At 52.1% G+C, this 26,313-nt stretch overlaps 9 protein-coding genes across 9 annotated transcripts; 6 read left to right on the top strand and 3 right to left on the bottom strand.

Annotated features, from left to right (window-relative positions):
- Window positions 1-2,270: 2,270 nt before the first annotated feature.
- On the top strand, window positions 2,271-4,709 carry BO79DRAFT_226639 (putative C6 transcription factor; the record flags this gene model as incomplete). Its single annotated transcript, XM_025683810.1, has 3 exons — window positions 2,271-2,494; window positions 2,571-3,666; window positions 3,714-4,709. 3 exons carry the CDS (start codon window positions 2,271-2,273, stop codon window positions 4,707-4,709), a joined length of 2,316 nt encoding a protein of 771 aa, XP_025541701.1.
- Window positions 4,710-5,403: 694 nt separating this feature from the next.
- On the top strand, window positions 5,404-6,972 carry BO79DRAFT_191657 (glycosylphosphatidylinositol-alpha 1,4 mannosyltransferase I; the record flags this gene model as incomplete). Its single annotated transcript, XM_025680843.1, has 3 exons — window positions 5,404-6,411; window positions 6,475-6,582; window positions 6,678-6,972. The coding sequence occupies 3 exons, from the start codon at window positions 5,404-5,406 to the stop codon at window positions 6,828-6,830; spliced, it is 1,269 nt and encodes a 422-aa protein (XP_025541700.1). The 3' UTR covers window positions 6,831-6,972.
- A 322-nt stretch (window positions 6,973-7,294) lies between these two features.
- erg9 (bifunctional farnesyl-diphosphate farnesyltransferase/squalene synthase) lies at window positions 7,295-9,387 on the bottom strand. The gene is made up of 4 exons (XM_025682342.1): window positions 8,927-9,387; window positions 7,780-8,839; window positions 7,549-7,731; window positions 7,295-7,502 (listed from the first exon to the last, which is right to left on the bottom strand). Exons 1-4 carry the CDS (start codon window positions 8,992-8,994, stop codon window positions 7,395-7,397), a joined length of 1,419 nt encoding a protein of 472 aa, XP_025541699.1. The 5' UTR covers window positions 8,995-9,387; the 3' UTR covers window positions 7,295-7,394.
- A 301-nt stretch (window positions 9,388-9,688) lies between these two features.
- BO79DRAFT_208203 (DnaJ domain protein) lies at window positions 9,689-11,594 on the top strand. The gene is made up of 5 exons (XM_025682341.1): window positions 9,689-9,986; window positions 10,033-10,076; window positions 10,140-10,233; window positions 10,282-11,312; window positions 11,369-11,594. The coding sequence occupies exons 1-5, from the start codon at window positions 9,881-9,883 to the stop codon at window positions 11,510-11,512; spliced, it is 1,419 nt and encodes a 472-aa protein (XP_025541698.1). The 5' UTR covers window positions 9,689-9,880; the 3' UTR covers window positions 11,513-11,594.
- Window positions 11,595-12,634: 1,040 nt separating this feature from the next.
- BO79DRAFT_191648 (histidine phosphatase family protein) lies at window positions 12,635-14,374 on the top strand (the record flags this gene model as incomplete). Its single annotated transcript, XM_025680842.1, has 3 exons — window positions 12,635-13,210; window positions 13,281-13,407; window positions 13,504-14,374. Exons 1-3 carry the CDS (start codon window positions 12,643-12,645, stop codon window positions 14,372-14,374), a joined length of 1,566 nt encoding a protein of 521 aa, XP_025541697.1. The 5' UTR covers window positions 12,635-12,642.
- Window positions 14,375-14,379: 5 nt separating this feature from the next.
- Window positions 14,380-16,962, bottom strand: BO79DRAFT_236526 (uncharacterized protein; the record flags this gene model as incomplete). The annotated part of the gene is made up of 2 exons (XM_025684594.1): window positions 14,380-16,527; window positions 16,929-16,962. 2 exons carry the CDS (start codon window positions 16,960-16,962, stop codon window positions 14,663-14,665), a joined length of 1,899 nt encoding a protein of 632 aa, XP_025541696.1. The 3' UTR covers window positions 14,380-14,662.
- An 851-nt stretch (window positions 16,963-17,813) lies between these two features.
- Window positions 17,814-20,075, bottom strand: BO79DRAFT_169897 (DNA-directed polymerase kappa; the record flags this gene model as incomplete). Its single annotated transcript, XM_025679507.1, has 2 exons — window positions 17,814-19,887; window positions 19,932-20,075. The coding sequence occupies 2 exons, from the start codon at window positions 20,073-20,075 to the stop codon at window positions 18,223-18,225; spliced, it is 1,809 nt and encodes a 602-aa protein (XP_025541695.1). The 3' UTR covers window positions 17,814-18,222.
- A 162-nt stretch (window positions 20,076-20,237) lies between these two features.
- On the top strand, window positions 20,238-22,500 carry BO79DRAFT_191638 (DNA damage response protein RcaA; the record flags this gene model as incomplete). Its single annotated transcript, XM_025680841.1, has 5 exons — window positions 20,238-20,274; window positions 20,321-20,383; window positions 20,439-20,518; window positions 20,562-20,713; window positions 20,769-22,500. The coding sequence occupies 5 exons, from the start codon at window positions 20,238-20,240 to the stop codon at window positions 22,498-22,500; spliced, it is 2,064 nt and encodes a 687-aa protein (XP_025541694.1).
- A 1,750-nt stretch (window positions 22,501-24,250) lies between these two features.
- On the top strand, window positions 24,251-26,048 carry BO79DRAFT_226631 (uncharacterized protein; the record flags this gene model as incomplete). Its single annotated transcript, XM_025683809.1, has 2 exons — window positions 24,251-24,707; window positions 24,781-26,048. The coding sequence occupies 2 exons, from the start codon at window positions 24,251-24,253 to the stop codon at window positions 26,046-26,048; spliced, it is 1,725 nt and encodes a 574-aa protein (XP_025541693.1).
- Window positions 26,049-26,313: the final 265 nt, after the last annotated feature.

The raw sequence follows: 26,313 nt of genomic DNA, 5'->3' as shown, positions 1-26,313 counted from the left end.
TCTTTATCGTCCGAAGATAGTACCTGACAGCTCTCAAGATCTCCAGATAAAACGATCGCCCGTCACCAACTCTCCAGTGACCACTTCACCTTTCTTTGCCGGCTTGGTTGCGGCCTTCAAGACGGTCCGGGCGCCCACCTTCTTAAGCGACCCCCATAATACGGCAAGGCCGTCGCGAGGTAACATCCTCCGGTCCTTCGCCACTAGCCTACCCCTCGTCGCTTGGAATTACGACTCCTCACTCCTCCTCTCTTTGCACAAGAGCAGGAGTGAGTCGACTACCTGAATCCTGAGCGCTAGTAACCGACGCACCCCTCCTTCTCGGCATTTTCGTGCCTGCTATCCATGATATAGGACCTCTGGGTAAAACGGCCCTGGCTATCCGATCAGGTGTCGCGCTGGCTTGGCGTGCATGTGAAAGGATAAAATGTCTCACTCTTGGCGTCTAGTGAAATTAGCCTGTTTACCACCGCTGCTATTGGTGAGTATTTCGGCGATTGGTTGTCATCTTCCCGACAAGCCGAGATGATTGTCGTGCACCGAATTCTCTGTCCCCTGAGACGGCTCGGTTCAGCCCGAGTTCCAGTTGTTGAAAACCTGACAAGACTGCCTCACAGACGTGATGTGCACTGTCAGTCACCCCAGATCTACACCAAGCGATTCTGGAAGACTACTACGTCTGGTTGTATGGCAAAATTGCAAGTGCACAAGAGCTTCAGCAGGCCTTCCAAAGTTAGACATAGCCAGTCCCCCGACAAAATTGCTCCGGCATCTGACACCTGCACGGGATTTAATTAATTTTGGAAATGAGGAACTGGCCACCTCATGCGGGGTCGTGCATTTAATTGGCGGAGGCACATTTCACCCAGCAATTAAACTGGACGAAGACCCTGGAAGTGGGCATAATCTTGTATAAACCCTGATACATTTTTGCCCCTCGGACGACATGGTGTAGGGCGACCCAGGAACAGTAAGCTTCCAGGTCGCGGATGAAAGGATAGTTCACCAAGCACGCCGATTACATCCGGCGAACCTTGTCAGACACACAGATGTTCTTACTTCTTGCCTGGCCATTAAGCAATCAGGTGGCACCACAATGTCTGAGCGTGGTGGACCGGCGTTGCTATACTCAGTCTCCCGCACTACTAGCTCTTGGGCTCAGGAGTAGCCGGCCCTAGCAGAAGCCCACTCCACTACTATCTTCTCTGGACCCCTGAGTTACACGTCTATCTTCTGAGCTTGATCTCCCATAGCCCGGTGTGATGATTCGTAAAATCGTATTGGGACAGTGCTGGGTGCAAGGGCAAATGCTTTAGATGTGGACTAGCGTACCAGATTTGCTTGGTCCGGCCATCTATTGGATGGTCACAACCTGGGGTAAAGCCCAGCATTTACAAAAGACAGAAAGAGCACTCGGAGACCCGGGGCTCACCGAGGGCCAGTGATAGGTGGAAGGACGCATCGTCATCACACTCAGGCGTGTATAATTCCACGCCGGACAGGGTTACTGGACCGATGAATTCAGGCGCCAGGAGAACAGACCACCATATGCTGTTTGCCGAGTCTGTGAGCGCATCACACAACCCTTCTCGTACCCTGCGTATAATTAGGCGCAGGGTTGAATATAGTAGGCAGCCAACAGGGTCTGCAGGTCGGTTCGTCTACCAGCATGCAGAAACCAGACAGAAACGGTCGCATCCTGCATAAAATAAATTAAAAGGACGAAATGCGGGGGTGGAGGCCATGCTGACCACTGGTGACCTGCGAGGGTTCTCGTCCAGGAACTTCCGTTGTTGGGCACCTCCTGCTTTCTCTCGGTGCAAACCGTGATGTTCCCAGCGTCAACGCTGCCGATGATCGTCTAACCCCGAGGCTGGCCTGCTCACTTCCCCAAAACAGGAGCTGAGTTCCCGCGTGGATATATTGTGTTTTTCATCCTCTTCGCCGTCTTCGTTTGATGAGCCTTTCTTTGCTTTTCTCCTACTTCTACCTCATTGTTTCCCCGGACAATGACCACTGCAGCAACTAACTGATTACCTGCATAACTGATTCGGACTACTTGCCCGGTCTATTCGATCCACTTGCTATTTCCCCCTCTGACAAACAAGGATCCCTGCCCTCCGGTGCATCTAACCTGCTGGTCTCCCTGCGACTCGGTGCCAATGGCCCTTTCGAGTTAATCTCGCCACCCTAAAGTGTCTCAACGGGTACACTTCCCGACTATCCGTCAAGCAAAAGTCTCCAGCAAACTATCCCCCGATCGCAAAGCAATGTTTCACACGTTCGAAGGGTTCGAGAACCCAACTCTTCCGACTACTGTGCGCGGACGCAACCAACGTCAACAATCTGTCGGACGCCGAGTTACTACCCTCCGGGCCTGCACATCTTGTCGGCACCGAAAAATTAAATGCGATGGAGAAAAGCCATGTGAAGCATGCAGATGGTATAAGAAAGCAGATTTGTGTCAGTACTCTGATCCTCGGCCATCTCGCAGGTGTGACTGTCCCTTTCCTTCACTGCAGCCGCGATCGAGGGACGACTCGAAACTAACAAATGTATCAATCAAGCAGGCATGTGGAGAAACTATCGACCACACTGGATGAATTTAGGGGAGTGCTTGACAAGCTCTTCCCAGGCATTCCAGCGGAGACCCTGGTCAACTTGCCTCGGGACAAACTCTTGGAGCTGACAGGCAAGGGAGCTTCCCAGATGCAGACGCAAGCGCCACACCCGGCATCCCCAGCAACCTCGGCATCAGTGGAGGCTCACGCATCTCCGGCATCCAGCGAAGACGGCAATCTCGAGTCTTTACAAACCATACCTGATCACACAACTGATGATCGCGAATTGAAGAGTTCCGAGCTCACGAGTACCGTGTCCGACGATGTCAACGCTTTATCTCTCTCGGCCAAACAGCCATCCTCCTATTTGGGTGTCTCTTCCATCCATGCTGTGTTAAAGGTGATAGTATGGCTGGAGCCGAGCTCCCTCTCTCACCTGTCTCGCGCACCTGCTACAGGAGTTCGTCGGGATTCAGTCATGGAAATTGCTTCTCCAGAGGCCCAGGCCTGGCAGGTCTTTGGGTCTCAGCCGCACCATGGCACATCAACTGTGCCCGAGTCTCAACTGCTCGACGCTTACTTTACCTACTTTCAACCATTCGTTCCAATGCTGGACGAACACTCTTTTCGCCAAACGTATCTTTCTTCACGCAGGAAGGACAAGCAATGGCTCGCATTGCTGAACATTGTCTTTGCTTTGGGCAGCATAGCAGCCACCCCTGCCGATGACATGTCTCATCAAACATATTATTTGCGGTCGAAGAGCCATTTAGATTTGGAAAGCCTTGGTTCACCGCACGTGGAAACCATTCAAGCTCTGGGCCTCATGGGTGGCTATTACCTCCACTATAGCAGCCAGCCCAACCTCGCATACTCCATGATGGGGGCGGCATTGCGCATGGCCGCAGCTCTGGGCTTGCACAAGGAAGTCTCGGATGGCCAATACGGCAACAGCAGGAATAGGTTATTTTCAGTTGATCACAAACGTCGAGTCTGGTGGTCTCTGTTCTGTCTGGATACGTGGGGTGGCATGACCTTGGGCCGACCAAGCATGGGTCGACTGGGTCCAGCGATCACCGTTAAATTGCCACATTACAGGGAAACAGTATGTCTCCCCCTTTATGATCTTAGGTTTTTTGCTGACCTATTTAGGGAAATGTGCTCGATCTTCTACCACTTCTGGAAAATGTTCGATTCTGCAAGATCGCGACCCAAATTCAGGAGGTCCTGGCCGTAGCACCGTTGACAAAGCCTCATGAAATGGCAAATCTTGACAGCCAGCTCCTTGAGTGGTATGATAACCTACCATATATCCTGAAAGACCACGAGCCATGCTCAGAGTCGATCGCAATCACGAGAACTGTCATGAAATGGCGATATTACAATCAGCGGATGCTCTTGTACCGCCCTACCCTGCTCAGCTACGCCATGCGGCGGGTACCATACATTGTGCTCAGGTCCGAAGAAAGGACAGCTATTGAAAGATGCAGGGAAATTGCCGAGGCTACCATACAGGATGTAGCTGCCAAGGCACAATTCCATCAGATGTCAGGCTGGAATGCAGTATGGCTTATCTTCCAAGCTGCAATGGTTCCTCTTCTAGGGCTGTTTCTCAACGATGGTACAGTTGATGATCCAAGAGCGACAGCTGAAGCGTGTCAGGCTCAGGTGGAAACGACAATGCTTGTCCTGGAGCGTTTGGAACCTTGGAGCCCAGCCGCCAAATCGACGCTGGAGGCCGTTTCCCGGATATTTGAGGCCGGTAAACGAGGCCACAATGTCACCGGGGAAGCCCACAGCATTCACAGCGGTAGCTGTGTGACGGCTACTGAAGATCTTGGCGCAGTGCCTGGGGTATCCCCGCTGCAAATCGACTTCGGTCGCGCAATGCCACACGAGAATGGATTTGTGGATCCGTTTGAGCCCCAATTTATCAATGATTCTGCTGGGCAGTATCTTTGGGACTTTCTTAGCTGGAGCGACAGTAACTTGTTGCAGGGTTTGGCTGATATTGACAATGTAAACAACGCACCACTGTTTCCCCAGGAGGAAAGAAATACAAAGTATGGAAGCAGCGAGAGTACTTATTTTGGAGGTCAATTGGGAGATTCAACATTTTTCATCAATTCAGGGCCGTCTTTCTACTAGGGTGGTGCAGCCTCATCGCTGCTGGTGTTCAATTCTGTCACATGGTGTTTTATTATTCGCTCGCTTGGTACTTGTTACAGCTCATTCACTATCTTAGCGGTTTCAGATTACATAGGTCATTCATGATTGATGCATTTACGGGCGATTCGGAGGATTTGTGCCGAGAACATGGTATCAGGATAGCAGAAGGTACTGCTTAGCAATATATTTTCAACCTTGAAGGTACAAACTAGCTATGGGTCAACACATGCTAATGAACTCTGATAGAGGAGGGCACCTCTTCATTATAAATCAAGAACACAAACACACATCCCAAATAAATCCACGCATTTCGATTCCCGCGTCAGAAATGTGAGGCGTAGTCATAAAAGAAAGATATTTTGAATGAAATCCTCCTCTTCAAGATACACAACTTCCTAATCGGGAAAGATCATCTTCCTGCTGACTCAGCACTGAACCGGTCACGTTTCCTCGCGTCGGGATAGCTTCATCTAACCAACCAGAACCCACGATGCCCACCAAATAGACATAGGATGGTGAGATCAGCGAATCTGTACATACTAGCTACTGTCATATTGTTCGGCGACCTACAACATCCCATCCAGCCGAAATCCTCATCACCAGGCTGCCACACGAGTAAGCTATCACCGATGAAGTAACCAACCACAACACCACCATCAAAATGCCCTCCAAAATGGCATCATCATCATCCTTCTTCCAATCCCCCACCCTAGTCTACACCTCCGCCATAGCTCTCCGCGCCATCCTCCTCATCTATGGCGCCTGGCAAGACGCCAACTCCGCCGTCAAATACACCGACATCGACTACCTCGTCTTCACCGACGCAGCCCGCTACGTCTCGCACGGCGCCTCGCCTTACGAAAGAGACACTTATCGCTACACGCCCCTCCTAGCATGGCTACTCCTCCCGACCTCCTGGTCGGGCCCATCTCTTCTCTTCTCCTTTGGAAAGGCCCTCTTCGCCCTCTCCGACGTTATCGCCGGATGGCTCATCGCTAGATCCCTCGTCTCCGCGTACGGAATGGACGCTCCTCGCGCCTTGAAGTACGCTAGTTTCTGGCTTCTGAACCCCATGGTCGCGAATATTAGTACCCGCGGTTCCTCTGAGGGGCTGCTCGGAGTGCTGGTCATTGCTCTGCTGTGGGCGGTTCTCCGTAGGAGGGTCGTGCTGGCGGGTGTGTTGCTGGGACTGAGTGTGCATTTTAAGATCTACCCGTTTATCTACGGAGTGTCGATTATTTGGTGGTTGGATCGGGAACGAGACGGCGGCAGCAGCAGCACGTCAAAGAACACTGCTGGGAGTGAAGATACCAGCATCGTCACCAAGTTGATCAACTTCATCACTCCCCCACGCATCATCCTCACCCTGACTTCCCTCATCACCTTCACTCTCCTCAATCTCCTCATGTACCACCTCTACGATACCCCCTTCCTGCAACATACCTTCCTCCACCATCTCACGCGCATCGACCACCGCCATAACTTCTCCGCCTACAGTACCCTCCTCTACCTCTCTGCTGCAGGCGAGGTGCAGGGGAATTTTGAGTCATTGGCGTTCATCCCGCAGTTACTTCTTTCTGTTGTGGTCATTCCGCTTGTCCTGGCGAAGAAGAGTCTTCCTGGCGCGATGCTCGCGCAGACGTTTGCGTTTGTTACCTTTAATAAGGTTTGTACGAGTCAGGTATGCACCCCCTCCCTCGCTAGTTTAGTACGACGAAAGAAGAGCTGATAGGAATTGTTACAGTATTTCCTCTGGTACCTCATCTTCCTACCCTTCTATCTACCGGGTTCTTCGATGTTGAAGGCTCCGCGGTTTGGGGGCGTTGTTGCGGCTGCGTGGGTTGTTGGGCAGGTATGTTCAATCCCCATCCCATCCCCTCACCTTCACGTTCATTTCTATATCAAATACTTATATATGGATGGTACTGATTAATGAATGTGTGGCAGGCACTGTGGCTGCAACAAGGATATAATCTTGAGTTTCTGGGGTTGAGTAGTTTCATGCCTGGGTTGTTCTTGGCTTCGTTGGGGTTCTTTGCCGTTAATGTTTGGATTCTGGGGGTTATTGTTCAGGATGTGGGGGCTACTTCTTCTTCTTAGTTGGGTGGTTGTTTGTTTCTTTCACTAGGGTAGGTCGGTTTAGGGTGTGGTGTGGTTATGGGGGATGGTGTTGTAATTACTTATGGGAGATAGATGGGAGAGGTATGTTGAGTGTAGTGGAGTTGGGTATGGACTATATAATAAGCATGATGTTGGTTAGGACAACATTGGTATTAGACTCTTTTGATTTATTGAATGAAAGATCATGTTTGAAAATCAAGGTTATATATATTATTCAACTCATATTTACTACTGAATTACGTATGTTCCAGGTCCTCAATGGATGTATGCCACCTCAACACTTAAGTTGGAAGACACAAATCTAGTACGTCGCTGGTCAGAATAATCCGCTCAATATCAGCACTTCTTCGGCACAACCACAGTCATGGAAAGACTGGATCGCAATTTGACATCCGTGCTAGTTCGACTTGCAAAAACAATCAAGAGACCTATGAAGGGAAGAAGAAGGTAATAAATTAGTATAGTAAATAAGCGGTAGGCAGAAGGTATAAGACATAAGCCCCGCAGTTAGTAGATCAATCAGTCATAACTCCGTAGAATGCATTACAGCTCTTTCTTTGCGCGGATTTCCCTGGGTGGCCGGAAGTTGCCGGACCGCAGCTCCTGCCACGCCAGGTCGAATCGTGCACCGAGTAGCCAGGCAGTGAAGATCTAGTCCGGTTAGATGGTTCAGTGATACGTAAGGTGAGGCACATACCATAACAATCGAGGTGATGAACACAATCACCACCATCAGACCCATCATAAAGTACATGTCCTTACGGGTCTCAGCGTGCTCCTCGGCCTGCTTCTTCTCCGCCTCTGTCAGCTCGCCAGTGATACGACGCTTGGCAGCCTCCGCGTTCTGGCTGGGGAAGATGGTTTCGATCCATTTTTCAATCTGTGATTGTTAGCAAGGCTCAACAGAAAGGATATAAATGGAACATACCCGTCCACAAACAAGGCTGATCTTAAGGAAGTTGGGGTCCTTGGGAGTGTTCTTCTTGTGAATCTTGCGCGCATACTTGCGGAAGGCAGCACAGAGAATACGCAGGTTCTGCGTCGACTCGAACATCAGCTGGCAAGCCTCACCCTTGGTGATCTTGATGTTACGCTCGAAGATCGCGGGGTTGCGGAAGCAGAGTTCCAGCGTGGCAATGGCCATGGATTGCGGGATAGCGCAGAAGTTGAACACACTCTGCTCACGCAGACCAGCCAGGTAGAACAGGCAGTCTTCGACGTGCTCCAAAGCATTCAACACCATCTCGGAGCTGCAGTTTAGTGCAGCTTCGCGGTGCTCAGGCTTGAACAGGTCTTCAAACTTGGTGACGTGCTTGGACCAAATCTCTTTGGGCCAGAAGCGACGTCCATCATCGTCGTCCTCTCGGATGTCTCGGATGATGTTGGTCTTTTGGAGGAAGAGTCCCATGGACTTGTGCAGACGCGCGCGTTCCAGCAGGGCAGGGTTACCAAACTCGGCCTCGACGAAGAGGCGCGTCAGTCCTTCACCGACCAAACCAGCGACGTAGTAACAGTACAGGTCGTATTCCTCGACGGTGATCACACTGGCGTCATCAAAGGCCGCCTTGCGACAGTAATCGGCCATACCGTTGCCCATCTTGTCGGTAATGTCCTTGATGATGGCCTGGTAGGCGGGTTTCATCTTCTTGAACTCGGTGATGACATTGTGAAACTGAACCAGCAGCTCACGGTCCTTCTCCTCGGGGCGGTTGCCATTGAAGGTCCAGCCATCCTGTTCCAGGAAGTCCTTGAAGCCACGCAGCAGAGGTTCCTTTGTTTCCAAAGGAATCGACGTGTCGTCTTCGATTGTGTCCAGCCCGCGAAGTGTGAGGTAGAAGACGCAGACGGGCATCAACAGCTCCGGGTGGAGCTCCTTGATGACAGCGCTGAAGCTCCGACTGGTCAGGTCGAGGAATTTGAAGCAGGCCTTCTCAGTCTCGGTCTCGTTCTTCTCATTGCGCTCATGAACCGGGGAGTGCCAGATCTTCCTATGACCACGGGCAAAGCCTTCGTAAGCGTTGGCACAACACACTAAACCCCATCATAGCCGGTCGAGGACAAGGGCCGGAACCAACCATTGCATAATCGACCTCAATTCCGAGGGATGAAAGGTGTAGTAGATGGCATTCGATGCGAGACCCATGGTGAAGGGTAGATTACGATCGAACGGTCAAAAATGACGGGATGGGGAAAAAAGAATTAGGGTAAAATGGGGAATTATTACACGTAAGAAGAAAGGGAATGGAAGCAATGCGGAGAATGACCGAATCAACGGAATTCGCGAGGAAAGAAAGGGATGGGATGGTACAATAATGTACAAGCACAGCGAGCGAATGCCTCACTGGCTGAGGAGGATGAGGTGGAGAGGAGACGGGGAATCCAGTCAAGCAGACGGAGGAATGTAGGAGTAGGAGGGAAGGAGGAGGGAGGAGAGGGAGAGGGAGAGGTAGAAGTGTAGAGGAAGAGGAAATAAGTAAACAATTGGGAGGAGAGGGTAAATCAGGGGGGGAGGAGAGGAAGAGGAGGGAGAAGGAGGAATAAACAGAAGACGAGGAAGGAAAAGAAAGAAGAAGAAGAAAAGAAAGCGAAAGAAGGAAAATTTTAAAGGCCCGCTTGAAAGGCGGCGCGGCTAGCGGCTCTGGCTGGCGGCTGAGCGCGTGCAGGCGCAGATGCCGGTATTACCACGGCAAAACACAGATACATGACATGTTTGTAGTATAAAGTAGAGAATGCGACTATTGTATTACCATACGTGACAGCCTACCCGCCTCAGGCCATCTACATTGGCAAGTGACTGTTTTGTCTCCCCGCCATGACGGAAGAAATCCAGCGGAAAACTAAAAGCCAAAATAACATCATTTTAGGCAGAAAAAATTACAGGAGACACATCGAAACTGCCGTCTCTACCAGCCCCGTCCTATTTCTGGTCGACATCTATTTCTGCAACTCGCCTGCCGGCTGGCCTTGATTTTCTGCATCGGTGACCGCTAGATTGATTGCGTGGTTGGGTCCTGCTCACATTGCCCGCCATGGTTGCCGACACTTCCTACTACGACGCCCTCGGGGTGCCGCCCACTGCCACCGAACTCGAGATCAAGAAGGCCTATCGCAAACTGGCCATCATTCACCATCCGGGTACGTTTGCAGCCGCCATCTGGCTGTCCAACGCTGACCGTCGTAGATAAGAACCCCGGCGATGAGACTGCGCATGCGCGATTCCAGGAGGTCGGTAGATACCGTTGTTTGTTTGTTGTCAAAACATGCGCTGACTCCATCTCTCCATGACAGATCGGTGAAGCCTACCAAGTTCTCAGCGATGAAGAACTCCGCAAGCGCTACGATAAGTTTGGAAAGGAAGATGCTGTCCCCGGTGGTGGTTTCGGTAAGACACATCTTTCGCAGGAGACAGTCGGATACTAATGCCATGCAGAGGACCCCTCGGAATTCTTTGGCATGATCTTCGGTGGAAACGCCTTTGTCGACCTTATCGGTGAAATCTCGCTCATGAAGGACCTCACCACTACTATGGACATCACCATGCAGCAGATGGAGGAGGAAGAACTGGCCGCATCCGCTGAGGAGAAACTGAACATCCACGATGAGCAGGAGCACGCTGAAGGCACTGCCGAAGGTGCTGCTCCAGGTGCATCCACCCCCGCCGAATCGACGGCTGCCGCTTCCGAGAAGCCCGCCGCATCCCCGAGCTCCGGCACGAGCACCCCCCGCCGCTACATGGGCCAGCAAGCCATCATGGATAAGTCGGAGGAAGAGGCACGCATGGAGGCAGCTGGTCTGTCCCAGGAGGAGAAGGAGCTGCGCAAGAAGGAGAAGAAGAAGGGTGGTTTGTCCCGGGAGCAACAGGAGCGTCTGGCGGCGTACGAGCTGGAGCGCAAGAAGGCGCGCGAGGAGCGCGTCAACACTCTGGCCACGAAGCTGGTGGACAAGATCAGCGTGTGGACGGAAACCGACAAGAGCCCTGAAATGACCCGAGCGTTTGAGGAGAAGATCCGTCTGGAGGTGGAGAACCTGAAGATGGAGTCGTTCGGTCTGGAGATCCTGCACGCCATCGGCGCCACCTATGTGCAGAAGGCTACCTCGTTCCTCAAGTCGCAGAAGTTCCTCGGTATTTCTGGGTTCTTCTCGCGCTTGAAGGACAAGGGTACGCTGGCCAAGGAGACCTGGACCACCATTTCCACCGCCATCGATGCGCAGATGACCATGGAGGAGATGGCCAAGCTGGAAGAGCGCGGTGGAGAGGACTGGACGGATGAGAAGAAGGCCGAGTACGAGAAGAAGGTGACGGGCAAGATCTTGGCGGCCGCATGGCGGGGCAGTAAGTTCGAGATCCAGAGCGTGCTGCGTGATGTGTGTGACCAGGTGCTCGGAGACAAGCGCATCAAGCTGGACAAGCGCGTTGAGCGTGCTCATGCTCTGGTGATTGCGGGTAACATTTACTCCAAGGTATGCCACTACATTTATCTACTGCACGACCTTTGGGTGTATGCTAACTGGTACAGGCTGAGCGCGATCCCGACGAGGAGGGTGACTTCATGGCGTTTGAGCAGCTTATGGCGGAGTCGATGACGAAGAAGGGCAAGGAGGACAAGAAGAAGAAGAAGAAGCACGAGCACCATCACGAAGAGCCTACTGCCACTGCCTAGATACCTTGCATAGTCTATTTTTGTTTTCAGACTGGATAGTTGGATATGTGTGTAGCGAGTATATCAGATCGTAATAGAGTAGCAGATACCAAGTTCTGGTGTAGTAGCCATTCGTATTGTCGCAGTAGACTATTACTTACCACTACTAGTATTGGTGGTGCCTGTAGGGCTGAAACAGTCACGAGTAGTGCTACTGATTTTTCCGACGGAATATATATCTCGGCCGTAACGGTGTCCCGGTTAATCAGCCAACTATTACTATTACTACTACTACTACTACTACTACTACTACTACTACTACTGACTCACCGTTACTGACCGGACATCTCCGACTTCCAAGGAACACTAGTTACTAGTAAATGCGGAGTAAGTGACGTCGTACAATAGAAGGTACACCGCGGGCTAAACCTGCAGGTGTAGCGGGATGCTGTGGTCAGACGGCTGCAGGAGGAAGCAGTAGTACTAAGTTAGTTTGATAAGTAGTAACTACTAATACCACCTATAAATACTCTAAGTACTATCATTAAAGTCACCTCATAACAACGGCATACCCTAAGGTATCTGGCAATGGTATAACGTTGGAATCGTGCATCCTACCCCTAACATTCACCGAGGCCCCTCCAAGATACCGACTAAGCCCTCCTCCTACCCGTCCCGCCGTGTCTCACCTTCTGATAAGCTTTCCTACTGCCAGGAGTACTTCATCTCACAGGCTACTGATACCCTCCCGACCCCGCTTTGGCAGGATTGCCGGTCTCTCTCCGAGTGTCTCCAACCCTCACGCGACCAATTACCACAATCAGCCACGGAAGGCTTTCCCGGACTCACCACACACTATGACCACCGCAGTTTTGGATCCATTGCAGTATTCCTTTTATACCAATTTTGTCCTAGACTAAGCCGGTCTAAAGCTTCGACTCCGCAATATGCCTATCTCTACTACTCTTCCAACTACCAACTAAACAAATGACCAACCAGCCCCCGCACATCGAGCAGGCTGGCCAGCATTGATACGACGGACTCCGCTCCACTTCCTAGTAACGTTAATAAATTCCAGTATTTATCTCCCTATAAATCAGACATTGCCCTCCCTCACTATCTCCCCACGTAACCCCCTCACCACCGTAACCATGATCCTCCTCACGGCACTTTTGTGCCTCCTAACCCTCACCTTCACCACAGCCCTATCCACCACCACCAACAAAACAACCCCCTTCAATCTCCCCTCAACATGGGGCAACCTCTCCCCCTACACCCCCAGCCCAGGCTTCGGCATCCCCCCAGGCACCCCGCAACAATGCCAACTAACACAAGCACACATCCTGCACCGACACGCACAGCGCTACCCAACCTCGTACCTCCTCGACGCCGACAGCATGGAATCCTTCGCCCAGAAGCTACAGAACTACACCAAAGCACACCCAAACAGCACCCTCGCCACGGGCCCTCTGTCTTTCCTCAATAAATGGCGCTATCTCATGGGCACAGAAGCCCTTCTCCCCACTGGCGCCGCAACGGAAGCTACCTCCGGTGCGTTCCACTGGTCTCGCTACGGACGGGTGTTGTATGATGCCCCGGCTGGCATGGCGGATTGGAGTAATGAGTTGAATGTCTGGCCGAATGGCACGAGGAGGGATAAACCTATGTTTAGGACGACGAGTCAGGCGAGGATTTTGGAGAGTGCGAGGTGGTGGTTGAGTATGCATCCATCCCTACTCTATTCCCATGGTCTATGAGGAAGTGTACTGATTAGGGTTGGGTTGGATAGGCGGCTTCTTCAGCAACATCGCAGCCAACAGCTCCGCTGATAACTACGACCTGGTTATTATCCCAGAGGGAGATGGATATAACAATACCCTGTCAGGGAGTTGTCCGAACGGGGATACTGAAGAGGGGTACGCCCATACCCACCACCACCACCACCACCACCTACTCCTCCTCCATTTAATACCCATTCATATGCTAACCTTATAACCAACTACCACCCACAGAGATAATTCAGCAGAACAATTCCTAAAAACATACACACCCCCCATAATCACCCGCCTCTCCCCCCACCTCCCCAGTACCCTAAATCTCACCGCGCTCGACATCCTCAGCATGCAAAACCTCTGCGCATACGAAACCGCCGTGCTCGGCTCCTCCTCCTTCTGTTCCCTCTTCACGCCCTCCGAATGGGAAAGCTACGCATACATCCTCGATCTGCAGTTCTACGGGGACTACGGCTTCGGCTCACCCTCCGGTAGAGCACAGGGTATTGGATACGTGATTGAGCTTGCGGCCCGGTTACAGGGAAAACTTATAACGGAGCAGGTTGCCAACGTTAACATTACTTATGATTCTAATGCGGAGACATTCCCGTTAAATCAGCCGATGTATCTTGATATGTCGCATGATGATGTGATTGTTTCTGTTTTGGCTGCGCTGGGAGTGGAGTATTTTAATATTGGGGAGGATGGGATGAAGGGGGATATTGGGGCCGAGGAGGTTCCGTTGAACCGCACGTTCAGGTTGAATCATATTGCGCCGTTCGGGGCGAGGTTTGTTACTGAGGTGTGGAGGTGTGAGGCTTCTTCTGCTAGTGAGATTGTGGTGGATGGGGGTGGGGAGGTGGTTTATGAGAATGATGTTGTGAAGGAAGGTCAGGGGAGGGAGTTTGTGAGGTGGGTGTTGAATGAGATGCCGGTTCCTGTGGATGGAGTGTCTGGGTGTGAAGGGGATGCTGCGGGGGCGAATGGGTTTTGTGCTCTGGAGGGGTTCTTGAATGGGGTGGGTAAGATGCAGGAGTTGGCGGCGTTTGAGGAGGCGTGTATTCAGGGGGCGGGGAGTGGTGGGGGGCAGGTTGGGGATGGGAGGCCTTAGTATTATTTCTATCATTACTTAGTAGAGAAGTATAGTGTGTGGAAATGATGGGTGGATGCAAATGGTATAGTATTGGTATATGGTATGCTAGAAAATCACGCGTATGGGTATCTAGCTCAAATAGCTGCCGGCCGCCATCTATCGCCATCAACACGAAACAAATATGAAAACAAACAGATAGGAAGCAGACTAAATGCCAGCTTTAGTCACAGAATAGCAGTACACCAGCTTAGTCAACAGAATAGCAGTACACCAGCGACGCCGTATTAGTCTAGATAATAGTAGGTATCAGCCATCCTCGGATGGTGCTTCGGAGTCGCTCCGACTCGATGGACGAGATAGCTCCAGCTCTTGCTGCTCGTGCAGCTCGTTGAGCTCGTTCAGCTCATTCAGCTCATTCAGCTCCTCCGGGGTGAGCACGCGTCCGCCCAGCTGCACGTCATTGACATGGACATTATATTCCAATGCGCGCTGTCCCTCTCGAATCAGCTCTTCCGTCCATCCCAGACACCGTTTGAGGCTCTGGTTCAGCCGCTGGCTGTCGGCAAGGAGCTCCTGGTGCTTCGCCAGATCGATGAGGAACCGTTTCTCGTCCCGCGCACGATGCTGGGAGTCCTGATCTGCCTGCGAGTCGGGACTCAATACCCCGTCTTCCATGGAGTCTTCGTCGCTAAAGTCGGAGAGTTCTTCTGGCGACCGCACAGACGAATGCTCGCTTGCTTCCTCGACTTCAGGAGGAATCGAGAGAGCACCGGACACGGACCGGCTGGATGTCGCCATGGACAGACGCCCCGAGCGACTGAGGCGTCGGTATCTGCGCAGCTCTGCATTCTGCTTCCGCATTTCCCGTTCTAGCGTGCGGTTAATGGCGAGAAGCGACGAGTTGCTGATCTCGAGATCCATGATCTTCCGCTCTGTACGCGCATTAAGGGCGCCGTTGGCCTGTCCGCTTTCCGACTTGGACGGGCTCTGCATCCCCGAGTTATGCGTATCCACGGAAGCGATGGATCCGTTGCTGAACACTCGCGGCCGGAGGCCTGGCAGCGGTTCAGACGCTATAGTGCTGGAGTCGATCTTTGGTTCTGATGGCGATATGATGAGCGGGCTTGGCCGCAGCCCTTCCCTCTGAGGAGGGGACATTCCACTATTGGCAGAGTCAAGACTCGACGACTTAATGTGTCGTACAGCCGGGATCGGTCGCGCTGATATACTGCTCAACGGGGGACTATGGGCCTGTGATCCTGCGTCCAACGAGTCATCCTGCGACCCGACGACAGACGGCCCATCAGACAGCCGCGGATTCGAGTCCACCCTGGCCGGTCGCAGTCGCGGCGAGGCAGACGGTTTCGCCGACACCACCGATCGCGTCAAGCCAATCGACCGACGTTTATACGTCCCGCCCACCTCACTCACCGGGGACTGCCTCTCTTGCGCCCCGTTCGCGTAGATAAAAGTGGTGCCGGACGTTTTGGTCTGCAGCTTCGGGCGGGGCTCCTGCTCGGAAATAGTCGATCGTGCATCAGACGCATGAAAAAACATGGGGGCTCCGGCTGAATTATCCGACGCAGAATTCGGACGAGAAAGCTGGTTAGACTCCATCGTCACGGTCCTAGCCCGGGTTGTCCGCGATGGTTCCAGCATTCCTCCCCGAACGGGACTCCGCTCCGTCCGGAGTCGCCCCGTATTTGACAGCTGGCCCACATGCGGTTGTGACCAGGAAACTTGGGGCGACTGTTGCTGTTGCTGGTGCCCGTTGGTTGGGGTGTTGTTTGGGGAGGAAATGGCACCATCGCGTCTGCTGTTGCGGGAACCGGATCGAGGGGTAACATTGGCACTGAGCAGGGATGAGGGTGGCTCGGGATCCCGCTTGGAGGGGACGGACGAGGGATGTTCGGAGGGAGTCAGTCGCTTGGGAGTTCGATAACCCCCCGGAGTAGCGAGTCGAGGAGTCAGAGGGGATTTCTGAGAGCGATGAAAGGCAGCGCTGAGGGCGGGGGTGAGAGGTTTGGCGAGATGGCCATTGTTTTGTTTATCGGCGGCGTTCATACTTGCGGGAGTCGAGGGGCGGAAAGGAGAGCGGCTCATGGCATTGCGACAGTAGTGCTCGAGAATCTGCAAGCATGATGATGGCACCAGCCAGTCGACAGCGGGTTCTTGGGACCGTCCAGGTGATGAGAGGAGGAGAAGGAGGAGGAGAAGGAGGAGGAGGAGGAGGAGGAGGAGGGAAAAGAAGAAGATGGGGGAGGAAGTGTGGGATGACGATGTAGTGCGTTGAATTTGTTGTTCAACACAACAAAAGAAGGATAATTAATTGTTTTGGGTGCAAAACATCCCTCCCCACCCCAATCCGGCTAGTCTCTTAGTGGCTCCCCCTTTCACCGCAATTCAGATCCCTTAATCAAGCTGTTTTTCTTATCCCGAATTTATTCTATTCTTTCTTTCTCTGTCTATACATTTTATAATATATTTTCTTGCCTGTAAATTTATCACCACTTGAAACAATTCATAACTTCAAAAATAGTAGCATATATAATTTCAACTGCACCACCCTTACTGATCGCAGTCACCCCTTCACATGGGCTGACCATGGGTGAAGTCGGAGCTGCGGCTCTCTCCGGAGTAGTAACCGGACAACCATCACGCCGATCACCCCATCATTACTCCCTACCCTACTGACACTACTCTGTACAACTACTACACTACTGTAATCCACGGAACCCGGAGTATATTTTTCTGATCTGATCATCTGACAGATGTGATTGATTGATGGATTGATTAATTCCCTGCAGTCCCTTATCAGTTCAGATCTCGTCGATCAAAACATTACTGTACGTCTCCATGGCGAACCCGAACCTACTGCCGACACGTGATGCGTGACAAACTACTGAACTATTCGGGGAATGCAAGGGGCCGTCTGCCACGTTGATCTTTGAAGAAGAGAAGCAAGCAGGAGAGACGGGGGGGGGGGGGGGGGGGGGCTAGACTCCACATTCCTTCCTGGTTGTCAATGCGGGTTTGTGATATGTGGTGAAGTTTATCGGGGGGATCATGCGGGTTGATATGTACTTACTGATCTATTCGTGGAGTGTTGGTGTTGACGAGATACTTGGTGAGTAGTTACTAGTTGTGTAGCTAAGTTGTTGTGCTTTACCTGGTATAATATTACCCCTTTTGTAGTATAGTAGCTAAGTATAGCATCCCCAGGAGTACCGTGGATGGGTCCTCGTTTAATGTAGATACTTTCGTCAGGACTTAACTAACCCTTAATTAACCTATTAATAGTACCGACGGGCTGGATGGCAGCCAACAATTAATTCAATGCAGTATAACCAACCAACCCCTTCATGCATGCAATACGGCCTTACTGCGATATTTATGGCATTAATATCTCATCGTCAACGCCAGGTACCCGACCGTTGATGTGTCATGTATCCAAGTTCCATTTTTGTCCTATCTACAAGTCTGTCATAGTACAGCCCTTATAGTTTCAAATTATACCCAAGCGGTGCAAACTGGGCTATCTATGATCTATATCACGCATGGTGAACTGATAAGAGCCGATCAAGGTCGTGAACGGGTAATCACCAAAAGTGACCTTTTGCAATGGATGATTGCATTTCTCGATGCCACAGAGTTTCAATCCGATCGATCTTTTCTGCCCAGGACTGAAGACCTGTCATGTCGGTGTCAGACGCAATGCCACCGTGGCCGGCAATAGGCGGGATGTGCGTTGCAGCGCGACTGCCATGCGATTAACCGCTCTGCTGGAGTAGACTACTGTCCACTCCTCGGGGCTGGGCGGGAAGAAGCCCAATCTGCTGAAATAGTATGCTGCGGCCATAAAGTCATCACGCAAAAAACAACCGTTTCTGTCGCGGATCGGGTGATTCCGTTGTTCTCCGCTTCCGTGTCTTCGATGCAGCCGGAGCCTCAGCCGGAACAGCATCTGAAGCACCCTGAACAGCCTCTTTGATCGTCTGTCTTGACAAACAATAGTCCACATGGTCATTGAACGCACGATCTTCTGCCACCTGAGGTCGGGAACATATCGGACAATCCCAATAGACAGGCTGCGACGGTGATGCAGCCGCTTCATCCTGCTTTTCTATAGACTCAGATACCTCCTGGCTCAGCTTCTCCAAATCATCGAGCTCCTCCTGTAGTTCCTCCCGTGCAGCTTTCTCGAATGCCTCCTCTGTCTCGATCTCCTGTTCCACCGGAGAATCGGCCACCTCCGAAGCGGGCTTTGGCCGCGAAGTGAAGCCGAAGAGCTCTATGCCGACCTTCTTCGTGCTCACCAGATTGGTGCAGCGGAGACCAAGGAGTCGCATCTTCAGATCAGGCATCTCTTTCTCAAGTTTCTCCAGCATCGGAAGAGAAAACGCGTACAAGTCCTTGGCAGTAGATGCCGCCCGTGGAGGCTGGCATTGTCGTGATAGAACCTCAAAGGTGGCGAGCTTGACCTTGAGAACCAATGTACGACCCTTGAACTCGGTCCGTGCCAGATCTTTTTCAAGCTCCTCTGCTATCGACCACAACTTCGCTCTGAACTCCTCTTTATTTCCGATCTCATGGAACGTCCTCTCCGTCCCCACGCTCTTGCGCTCGTAGTTCTCCACCGGCTGAATCTTTGTTCTACCCAAGCCGAGATAGCACTGCATCAAGAAATGGAACGCTTTTTCTCCAAAAAGTTTAGTCATTATGGCACGCTGCGGATAAATGTCGCCGCACGTTTTAATGCCGATCGCATCAAGCTCACGTTCGAAGACACGGCCGACGCCATTCACCTTGCGGACAGGCAGCTCCTCCATGAACTTCATAATCGCTTCCCTTTCGTTAGGAACGCAAAATTGACCGTTCGGCTTATTCTTGTTGGACGCGATTTTGGCGATTTTTGCATTTGCCGCAATGCCGGCAGAGACTGAGATCTTGGTCTTCTCCAGGACCTCTGCGCGCATGCGCTGGACTGCCTCTTCGGGGTCAATCTCATTCTCAGTACAATATGCAGTCAGATTGAGATACGCCTCGTCGATACTAGCGCTTTCGAACGTGGGATCATATTGTGCGAATATGGCGCGAATCTCCTTTGCCTTTTCCGTATACTTCTCGTAGTTCTGAGGCAGGCAGATCAGCTGAGGACATAGCTTCTTCGCAACGAACGATGCCATGCCACTCCGACAGCCGAACTTTCGCGCCTCATAGTTGCAGGTCGTTAGCACTCCCTTGCCGACCGCCATAGGGACAGTCTTCAGTTCCGGACGGTCGAGTTCTTCCACTGCAGCAAAGAAAGCATCACAGTCGACGTGGACAACATGCTGCGACAGATCTCGCGTCAGTTCTAGCTCCGCAAGAAGCTGGTCAGCGCGTCGTAGATCCGCCGACAGATCTAGTTTCTCGAGACGGGCTTTCTCTTTGAGAATGCGTTCAATCTTCACCGTCAAGACCTTGTCCCGATTTTGCTCATGATTGAAAAACTTGGAGCCTTTGGAGGCATTGTAAATGATTTCCGATACCTGCTAATCTTAGCTATACTCCTAGACCGTCGTGGCATACTCACCTTTCGCTGGTCCACGGCATCTTGGCCCGCTTTGGTCAAAGACGGTCCTAAGAGTTGATATTTCAAGGTATCATAATTTTCAGCAGACTCCACACTGTTAGACGCCTTTGCATCATCATTTGGTTCCTCGCCCGAAGGCTCCATCTCTGATGATGGAAGCGAGGATGATGGGCATGACATTACCCAAGCAGGCAGCTATTGCGACGCCTGATCACGTGAACACGCGTGACGGGCCGTGTTTCACGTGCCGCTGATGTCAACTCATCCGAGCAGCTGCATCACGCTGCCAGGCACACAACCGCTCCCATGTGGATTCTAGATTCGGAGGGTGACTTTCTGGGTGGTAATATCCTCACTCACTGCTTTATGGTTTTGGCTGATAGTCAAAGGCAAGCGCGTGTGGCTGCGACCGGGGAAGAAGTATCTCTTCGGTCGGATCAAGCAAGATGGAGGTAAGGTGCTGAGACCATGGTCAAACTCCGCTATACTAACTTTGGTCGCATGCAGTCCGACATGCTATTGATAACAAGTCTATTTCCCGAAAGCATATGATGATCGAAGTTTCACCTGTAAAATCAGGCGATGGAGTACGATGATCTAATTCCTCTGCTTTCCCCGCTAACCGTTCAGTCGCATATCTACACCAGATCGAAAATTGCCGTGCGCGACTTGGGCTCGAAATATGGCACCAAAGTGGATGGTAATACGGTGAAGGATGAAAGTAAAGACCTGACTGGTGAGGAGCATGAAATTAAGTTGGGGAGATACGAACATGCGCTGCGGTAATTACCATGGCAAGGAACGATGTCGGCAGGGACTAACCGTGGTGGTTACTAGGATCAAGTGGCAGCCGGTCGTTCTAACCTTCTCCTTTTCCTCGAAAGAACTCAAAGCGAAAGACCCCCTGGCACGAGTGCGCTCCCGTGTCGAGGATTTGGATATCAAAACGATTGTTCCGTACGTTGTCGACCACACTACACACGTTGTCCAGAAGAAACGGAATACTGCCAAGGGTCTGCAAGCGTTGGTGAATGGAAAGTACATTGTGCAGGATTCTTACATCGACGCCTTGGTTTATGCGGCTACCCCGAGCGACCTAGAGAACCTCGAGTCGTTATCCCCGTTGGAGGCCGATTTCGACACGGCATGGCCGGATGCAATGGCACACCTTCCACCTCCTGGTAAGGAAACCGTACAGAGACCAACGGAAGCATTTGCTCCGAGACCCGATAGAATCAATATCTTCGATGACTACACATTCGTGTTCATGGACTCTGCGCAGTTTGGAAACTTGCAGGATGTTATTACAAACGGTCATGGAAAGGCATTACTTTACCAAGTGGAAGAAGGGGTCACCACGGCGGCAGAAATCGTGCAATATATGAGAAATGCGGCTGGCGACAAAGGTCTCGGGAGCCAACGGGATGGCCCTGGCGGAGTGGTTCTTGTTCGATACGTTGCGACTGGACGTCATGAGAACTGGTGGGCCGAGCTCGGTAATGAGGTTGCTTTGTCGACCGACCAGCGCGTTATTCAGCAGAGCGAGTTCCTGGACGCTATTCTGGGAAATGACGCTTCTGGTCTCTGCCGGTCTCTGCCCGAGGCCCAGGACATGGATGTAGAACCCACTCCACCAGCTGCTACCCCTGATGTTCAAGAAGTTCAAGACTCACAGCCCCCGGCGGAAAGCCAAGTGTCAACGAAGAGGAAGCCACGAGTTCGAGGATTTGTCAGTAAGATGAAAACGTTCGATGATGGCTTCGATATCAACTCCATTCCCGCTCATGCTCCGGAGAGCGTTGATGATCCGCCGCCTTTGATGGAAATCGAACCATCGCCGGCACAACAATCGCAACCGCAAAGCAGCCTCCAAGAGGAGGAAGAAGAAGACATGGTGTCAAGCCTACTGCCGGGTGCCCAAGCGATGAAACGTCGACGCGCTCAGACGACGGCGAGGACCAAAGAAGAGCCCAGTTCTGAGACGAAAGACGAGGCCATGCCGCGGGTGAAACGCCAGAAACTGGACGTACTGGAGGCCGCGCGGCAGCACCGGGAGGCCGAAGATGCGCAGCGCCAGCGTCAGGCGGAAGAAGCGTCGCTGCAAGGGCCTCTTGAGGATGTCAATGTGGAGAAGCTCAAGGGGCTTGCAATCGTAGAGGAGATGGAAGTGAAGCCGAGACACGTGAGCGAAGAAGATCGACGTTGGGACGATCGGTGGAATGGACGCAAGAACTTTAAGAAGTTCCGCCGCAAGGGCGAACCCGGGCAGCCTCGCTACCGCATCCAGACGGTGATAGTGCCACTAGAGGAGGTGACGCGAAAAGACTTTGGGATTGGGGACCACTATTGGGTTAGTAATCGCACGGAGCAGAGTCCAGCAGACAGTCCGGCCGAACGGGCTGTCAGTCAGGATGCAGCCGCATCCCGCTCGCAGTCGGCCCGGGTCGATTCGGAGACACCAGCGCCCAGGGAGACCCGAAGTCAGCCCCGGGTGCAAAAACGGATGCGAGAAGAGCAGGACTCGGATAGCGATGATGGGCTTCGGTTCCGATTCCGTCGCAGGCGATGATTGATGCTCAAAATGTAGTTAGATAGATACCTTTAACCATGACCAGTTCCTTCTCAGCTTTTGTGCGTGAGAATGGGATATTGAATGTAGTTGAATGAAGAATGGCCCACCATCGCATGGTAAGGCATTGAAGTGAATGCGATGGATGTTTTGCCATGTTGCCGTGTTGCCATGTTGCCATAGTGTGGAGAACCACATGCGGGGGAGCCAAGTATTCAGGAAAGTGGATATGCTGGGTAGACAAACGCAGTCCTTATGACGCTGTTGGGCATTAAGCGGACCACCTCATAGGCGCATTACCGTGAAGTGTTGTGGTGGATGATATGCGGTCAGCCGTGCATGATGCGAACCGACTTGTATGATATGATTAACTCTAATGTATAGTAGGTATCGAATATGAAGTATAACAGTATCTGTATCTAAGATATTACATCATGAGAGGAAGTAGAAGTGGATGAGTGAGAGTGGACACTCCCATGTGGTCTGTGCCATGGCTCATCCAAAGTGGCCTGGGAATGGAGCCCTAGCCCCCCGACCCGCCGGGCTGACCCCGTTTGAGATGTGTTTCAAAGGGCCCACGGGAACCAAACACTGATTTATGTGAAACCATACGCTATATGAATCTTCCTGGATTGATAGATAGATAGTAGACTACTAGTCGATTGTTGTTTATCTTGGGTCTACAGGTGAGATGGCGGTCTGGAAATAAACCAACTAACAAGTAAGTTAGAATATGCACATGATTAAGTAACAGCATGTCTAGCAGTCGAGGGAAAGGGGGTGGATACTTACTGCTGTAAGTAGCATTCAGGTGGTGTGATGAGTCCAGTGGAGGAGAGCGTGACCAGCAAAATCACTAACTAACCCTGTAAACCTGGTTTGGGGGGGGGGGGGAACCCGAACAAGGCTGTGTTTTGGCTTTTCCCGTCTTGCCGTAAGAATGACTTGCCGGTCATGGTGAATGTGTGCCTGAGGAGAGCCTGGAAGATTCCCTCTCTCTGTTTCTCTCTCTTTAACTCTCTCCCCCTCAAAAAGTCTCTCCGTCATCCTCGTCATTTCATCCATCTCGTTTCGTCTCTTCTCATCCATCCATCCATCCTCTTCCTATTCTTTCGCTTTCCCACTACTCTATTTCCTCCACATCATTTCCCATCCCGCCTGGCTGCGATTGCTCTCGTTCCCTCCATCTTTGTATTCTGATCTACATACTCCATACAACCCTCATCTCCTCATCGCTACAATCCCACCCACTCCAGCTGCCTGACTGCCTAACCGCCGATTAGCATCTCGCCCACTCGTTCGACTGGCGACAATCTGCCTCCAACGCATCAGCATTGGCACCGCCATGGACCACGTTGGCTAGCCCTGGCTGCAATTCATATTATCGCTCGTTATTTCTTCCATCCAGCGTCCTGCCTATTTCTAATTTCTCCTTATCACGGACCACAGAACGCTCACAACAATTCCCCCCCCGTCACCCGCTGCTCTTAGCTTCCCGTCAATAGTATGTCTCGCAGCGCGCATTCCCCCCAAAATTTGATCCAGTGCCTCGTTTTTAGACTTTGCTTTGCTTTTTCTTGCCTTGGTCACAGGTAATTGAAATACTAACTTCCGACCCACCCGCAGCGCCCTGCTTTAACTAACGATTTACGACTTCCGACTCTTCCTCTGTTTGGCGCTTCCCGGTTTGGTGCTGGCGACCTCGATTTGAATGCCGTCTGCATTGATATTCTCCCCCTCATCGTCCCCCATGATTTCTACCATCCCCCCTCCCCGTCCGGTCTCGGTCAATTCACTGGCCAGAGCGTCAGCCTCGACAACCATCCCCTACGCCAAAGCGAGTCGCTGCACCAGTGCCGAAATTCAGATTCTCGATGGTCCCATTAATCCCCCGGCGGTGGGGCCTGGTCAGCTGGTCTGCCAGTCCCCGGTGGATACCGAAATGGAGGATGCACGGATAAGCGTGGAGACGCCTCAGGCCTGCCGATCCCAAGTGCGCTTCGAAGACCTGCCCATCGAGATCCACGAGGCCATTCTAGATCATTTGTTTGGCGAGCGGGCATCGGCCTTCACGTCGTGCGCGCCCGGTAAGTCCGCGCGTAGTTGGAATAAGTCGTTGCGTCATCCCCGTCGAAAAGCGCTCTCCAATTTGGCATTGATCACCCCTGTCTGGCGAGCACTGGTGCAGGACCGAATTTACAGGCACAGTGAGTCCCCACTTATTATTTTTGGTCTTCCTCAACGCCACAATTTGTTGCATCTGTCTAATTCACTGCCTAGTCAAAATCAAGGGTACTACAGATGAATTGGCAGAAAGTGCTCGCTGGTTCCGTGCACATCCCCACCTGGCCCCGTACGTCCGCCATGTCGAGATCTGGATCCCGGTATGGGGAAAACGCGCCGTTAAGAATACATCGCACCATTTTCCGGCCCGGCGGTTGCATGACGAGGATGCCGGCCTGGTCGAGCCTGGAGTGCCTCAAGCCATCGCGTGGGACGACTCTGATACCAACCATAGCTCCGACTATCGATACCACTATGCCAGTCATAATGCGACACTGGAGGAGATGTTCTCCCACGTCAAATCCGAATTTCCCGAAGCACGCATACTGACCCTGGAGGGAGGTCACTGTAAGCGACCGCCAATGGTCCGCCAATTCCGCGATGATCCATGCGGCCACTCCGGACGGCGGCGTTTGCCTACGCTGCCAGTCGTCCAGACGTTTGTCATGCGTGGAGCGTGGAATATCATGCGCGACTATCAACATTGGTTGAACATGTCACAAGCCTTACCGGGGGTGCGCGAGTGGCACTGCGCCTACGCCAAGCCCAAATTCGAGGCCTACGAGACTGTCGCGGAGATTCTCTCCCGCATATCCCCATCACTCGTCCATGTCAACATCAGCCTGGAAGGCTTCTACAACAAGGACAACACACAATCCGGCTGGATGCACGATGGAATCAGCCCACCACATCTCTGCCGCCTGCTTGGCGAGGCAGCCCCGCGGTTGGAGTCCCTTGCATTTACGGGGAAGGTCTGCGCCTGTCTCTTCAATGCAACCCGCAGCTTCATGTCCACCTGGCCGGCCAAGTCCAAGCTCAAGTCGTTAGATTTGGTGGTCAAGACCTGCTGTCGCGAAAAGCGGGCCAATCCGGGACTCGGATTTCTAGACGACTTTTCCGGCATCACCAATCTGAACTTTATCCGCTCTTTTGAGAAACTCGTCCTCGGCGCCGTCCACAGCCTGCAGCTGCACACTGCCTTGACGTACATGCGCATCCGCTTCATCGACCTGGATTCAGCTTGTCCGCCACTGAACCCCTACTTCCAGCTGTCCGATAACGAGTGCACCGGTTTGTGGAATGAGAGGATCCTCGAGACCTTGCATGAGGCCCGTCCCCAGGCACACTATGCAGAGCTTTCCGACGGCATTTATCCCCAGTATGGACACAACCGGCAGATCGTAGGGGCGGTGTACCCGCGAACTCGACCATTAAGTATCCATGCATCGACATACAAAGTTATTGCCGATGTGTCCAAGCCATAGCGCTGCTTCTATTGATTTGATTGTAGTTTATGGGCGGGATGGCAGCAGCAAAAGTCTTGAATGTAGCCCATTTATGATACCAGTCTTTTAACAGATAATGCAGTATATTTTACGATGATTGCAGTGATGACAAATAAGTGCATAGTGGAGCAGAGTAGTAGTTGAATTTGACTGCAAGGGGACATTCGGGAACTAGCATAGGAGCTAATACAGTTTGACTTTCAAAACAAAAGCAGTTCCATAGGAGATACACCCATACATATAC

Source organism: Aspergillus costaricaensis (assembly GCF_003184835.1).
Source record: "Aspergillus costaricaensis CBS 115574 unplaced genomic scaffold BO79scaffold_9, whole genome shotgun sequence".
Lineage (NCBI taxonomy): Eukaryota > Fungi > Ascomycota > Eurotiomycetes > Eurotiales > Aspergillaceae > Aspergillus > Aspergillus costaricensis.
This window is presented reverse-complemented; position numbering and strand designations above follow the sequence as displayed.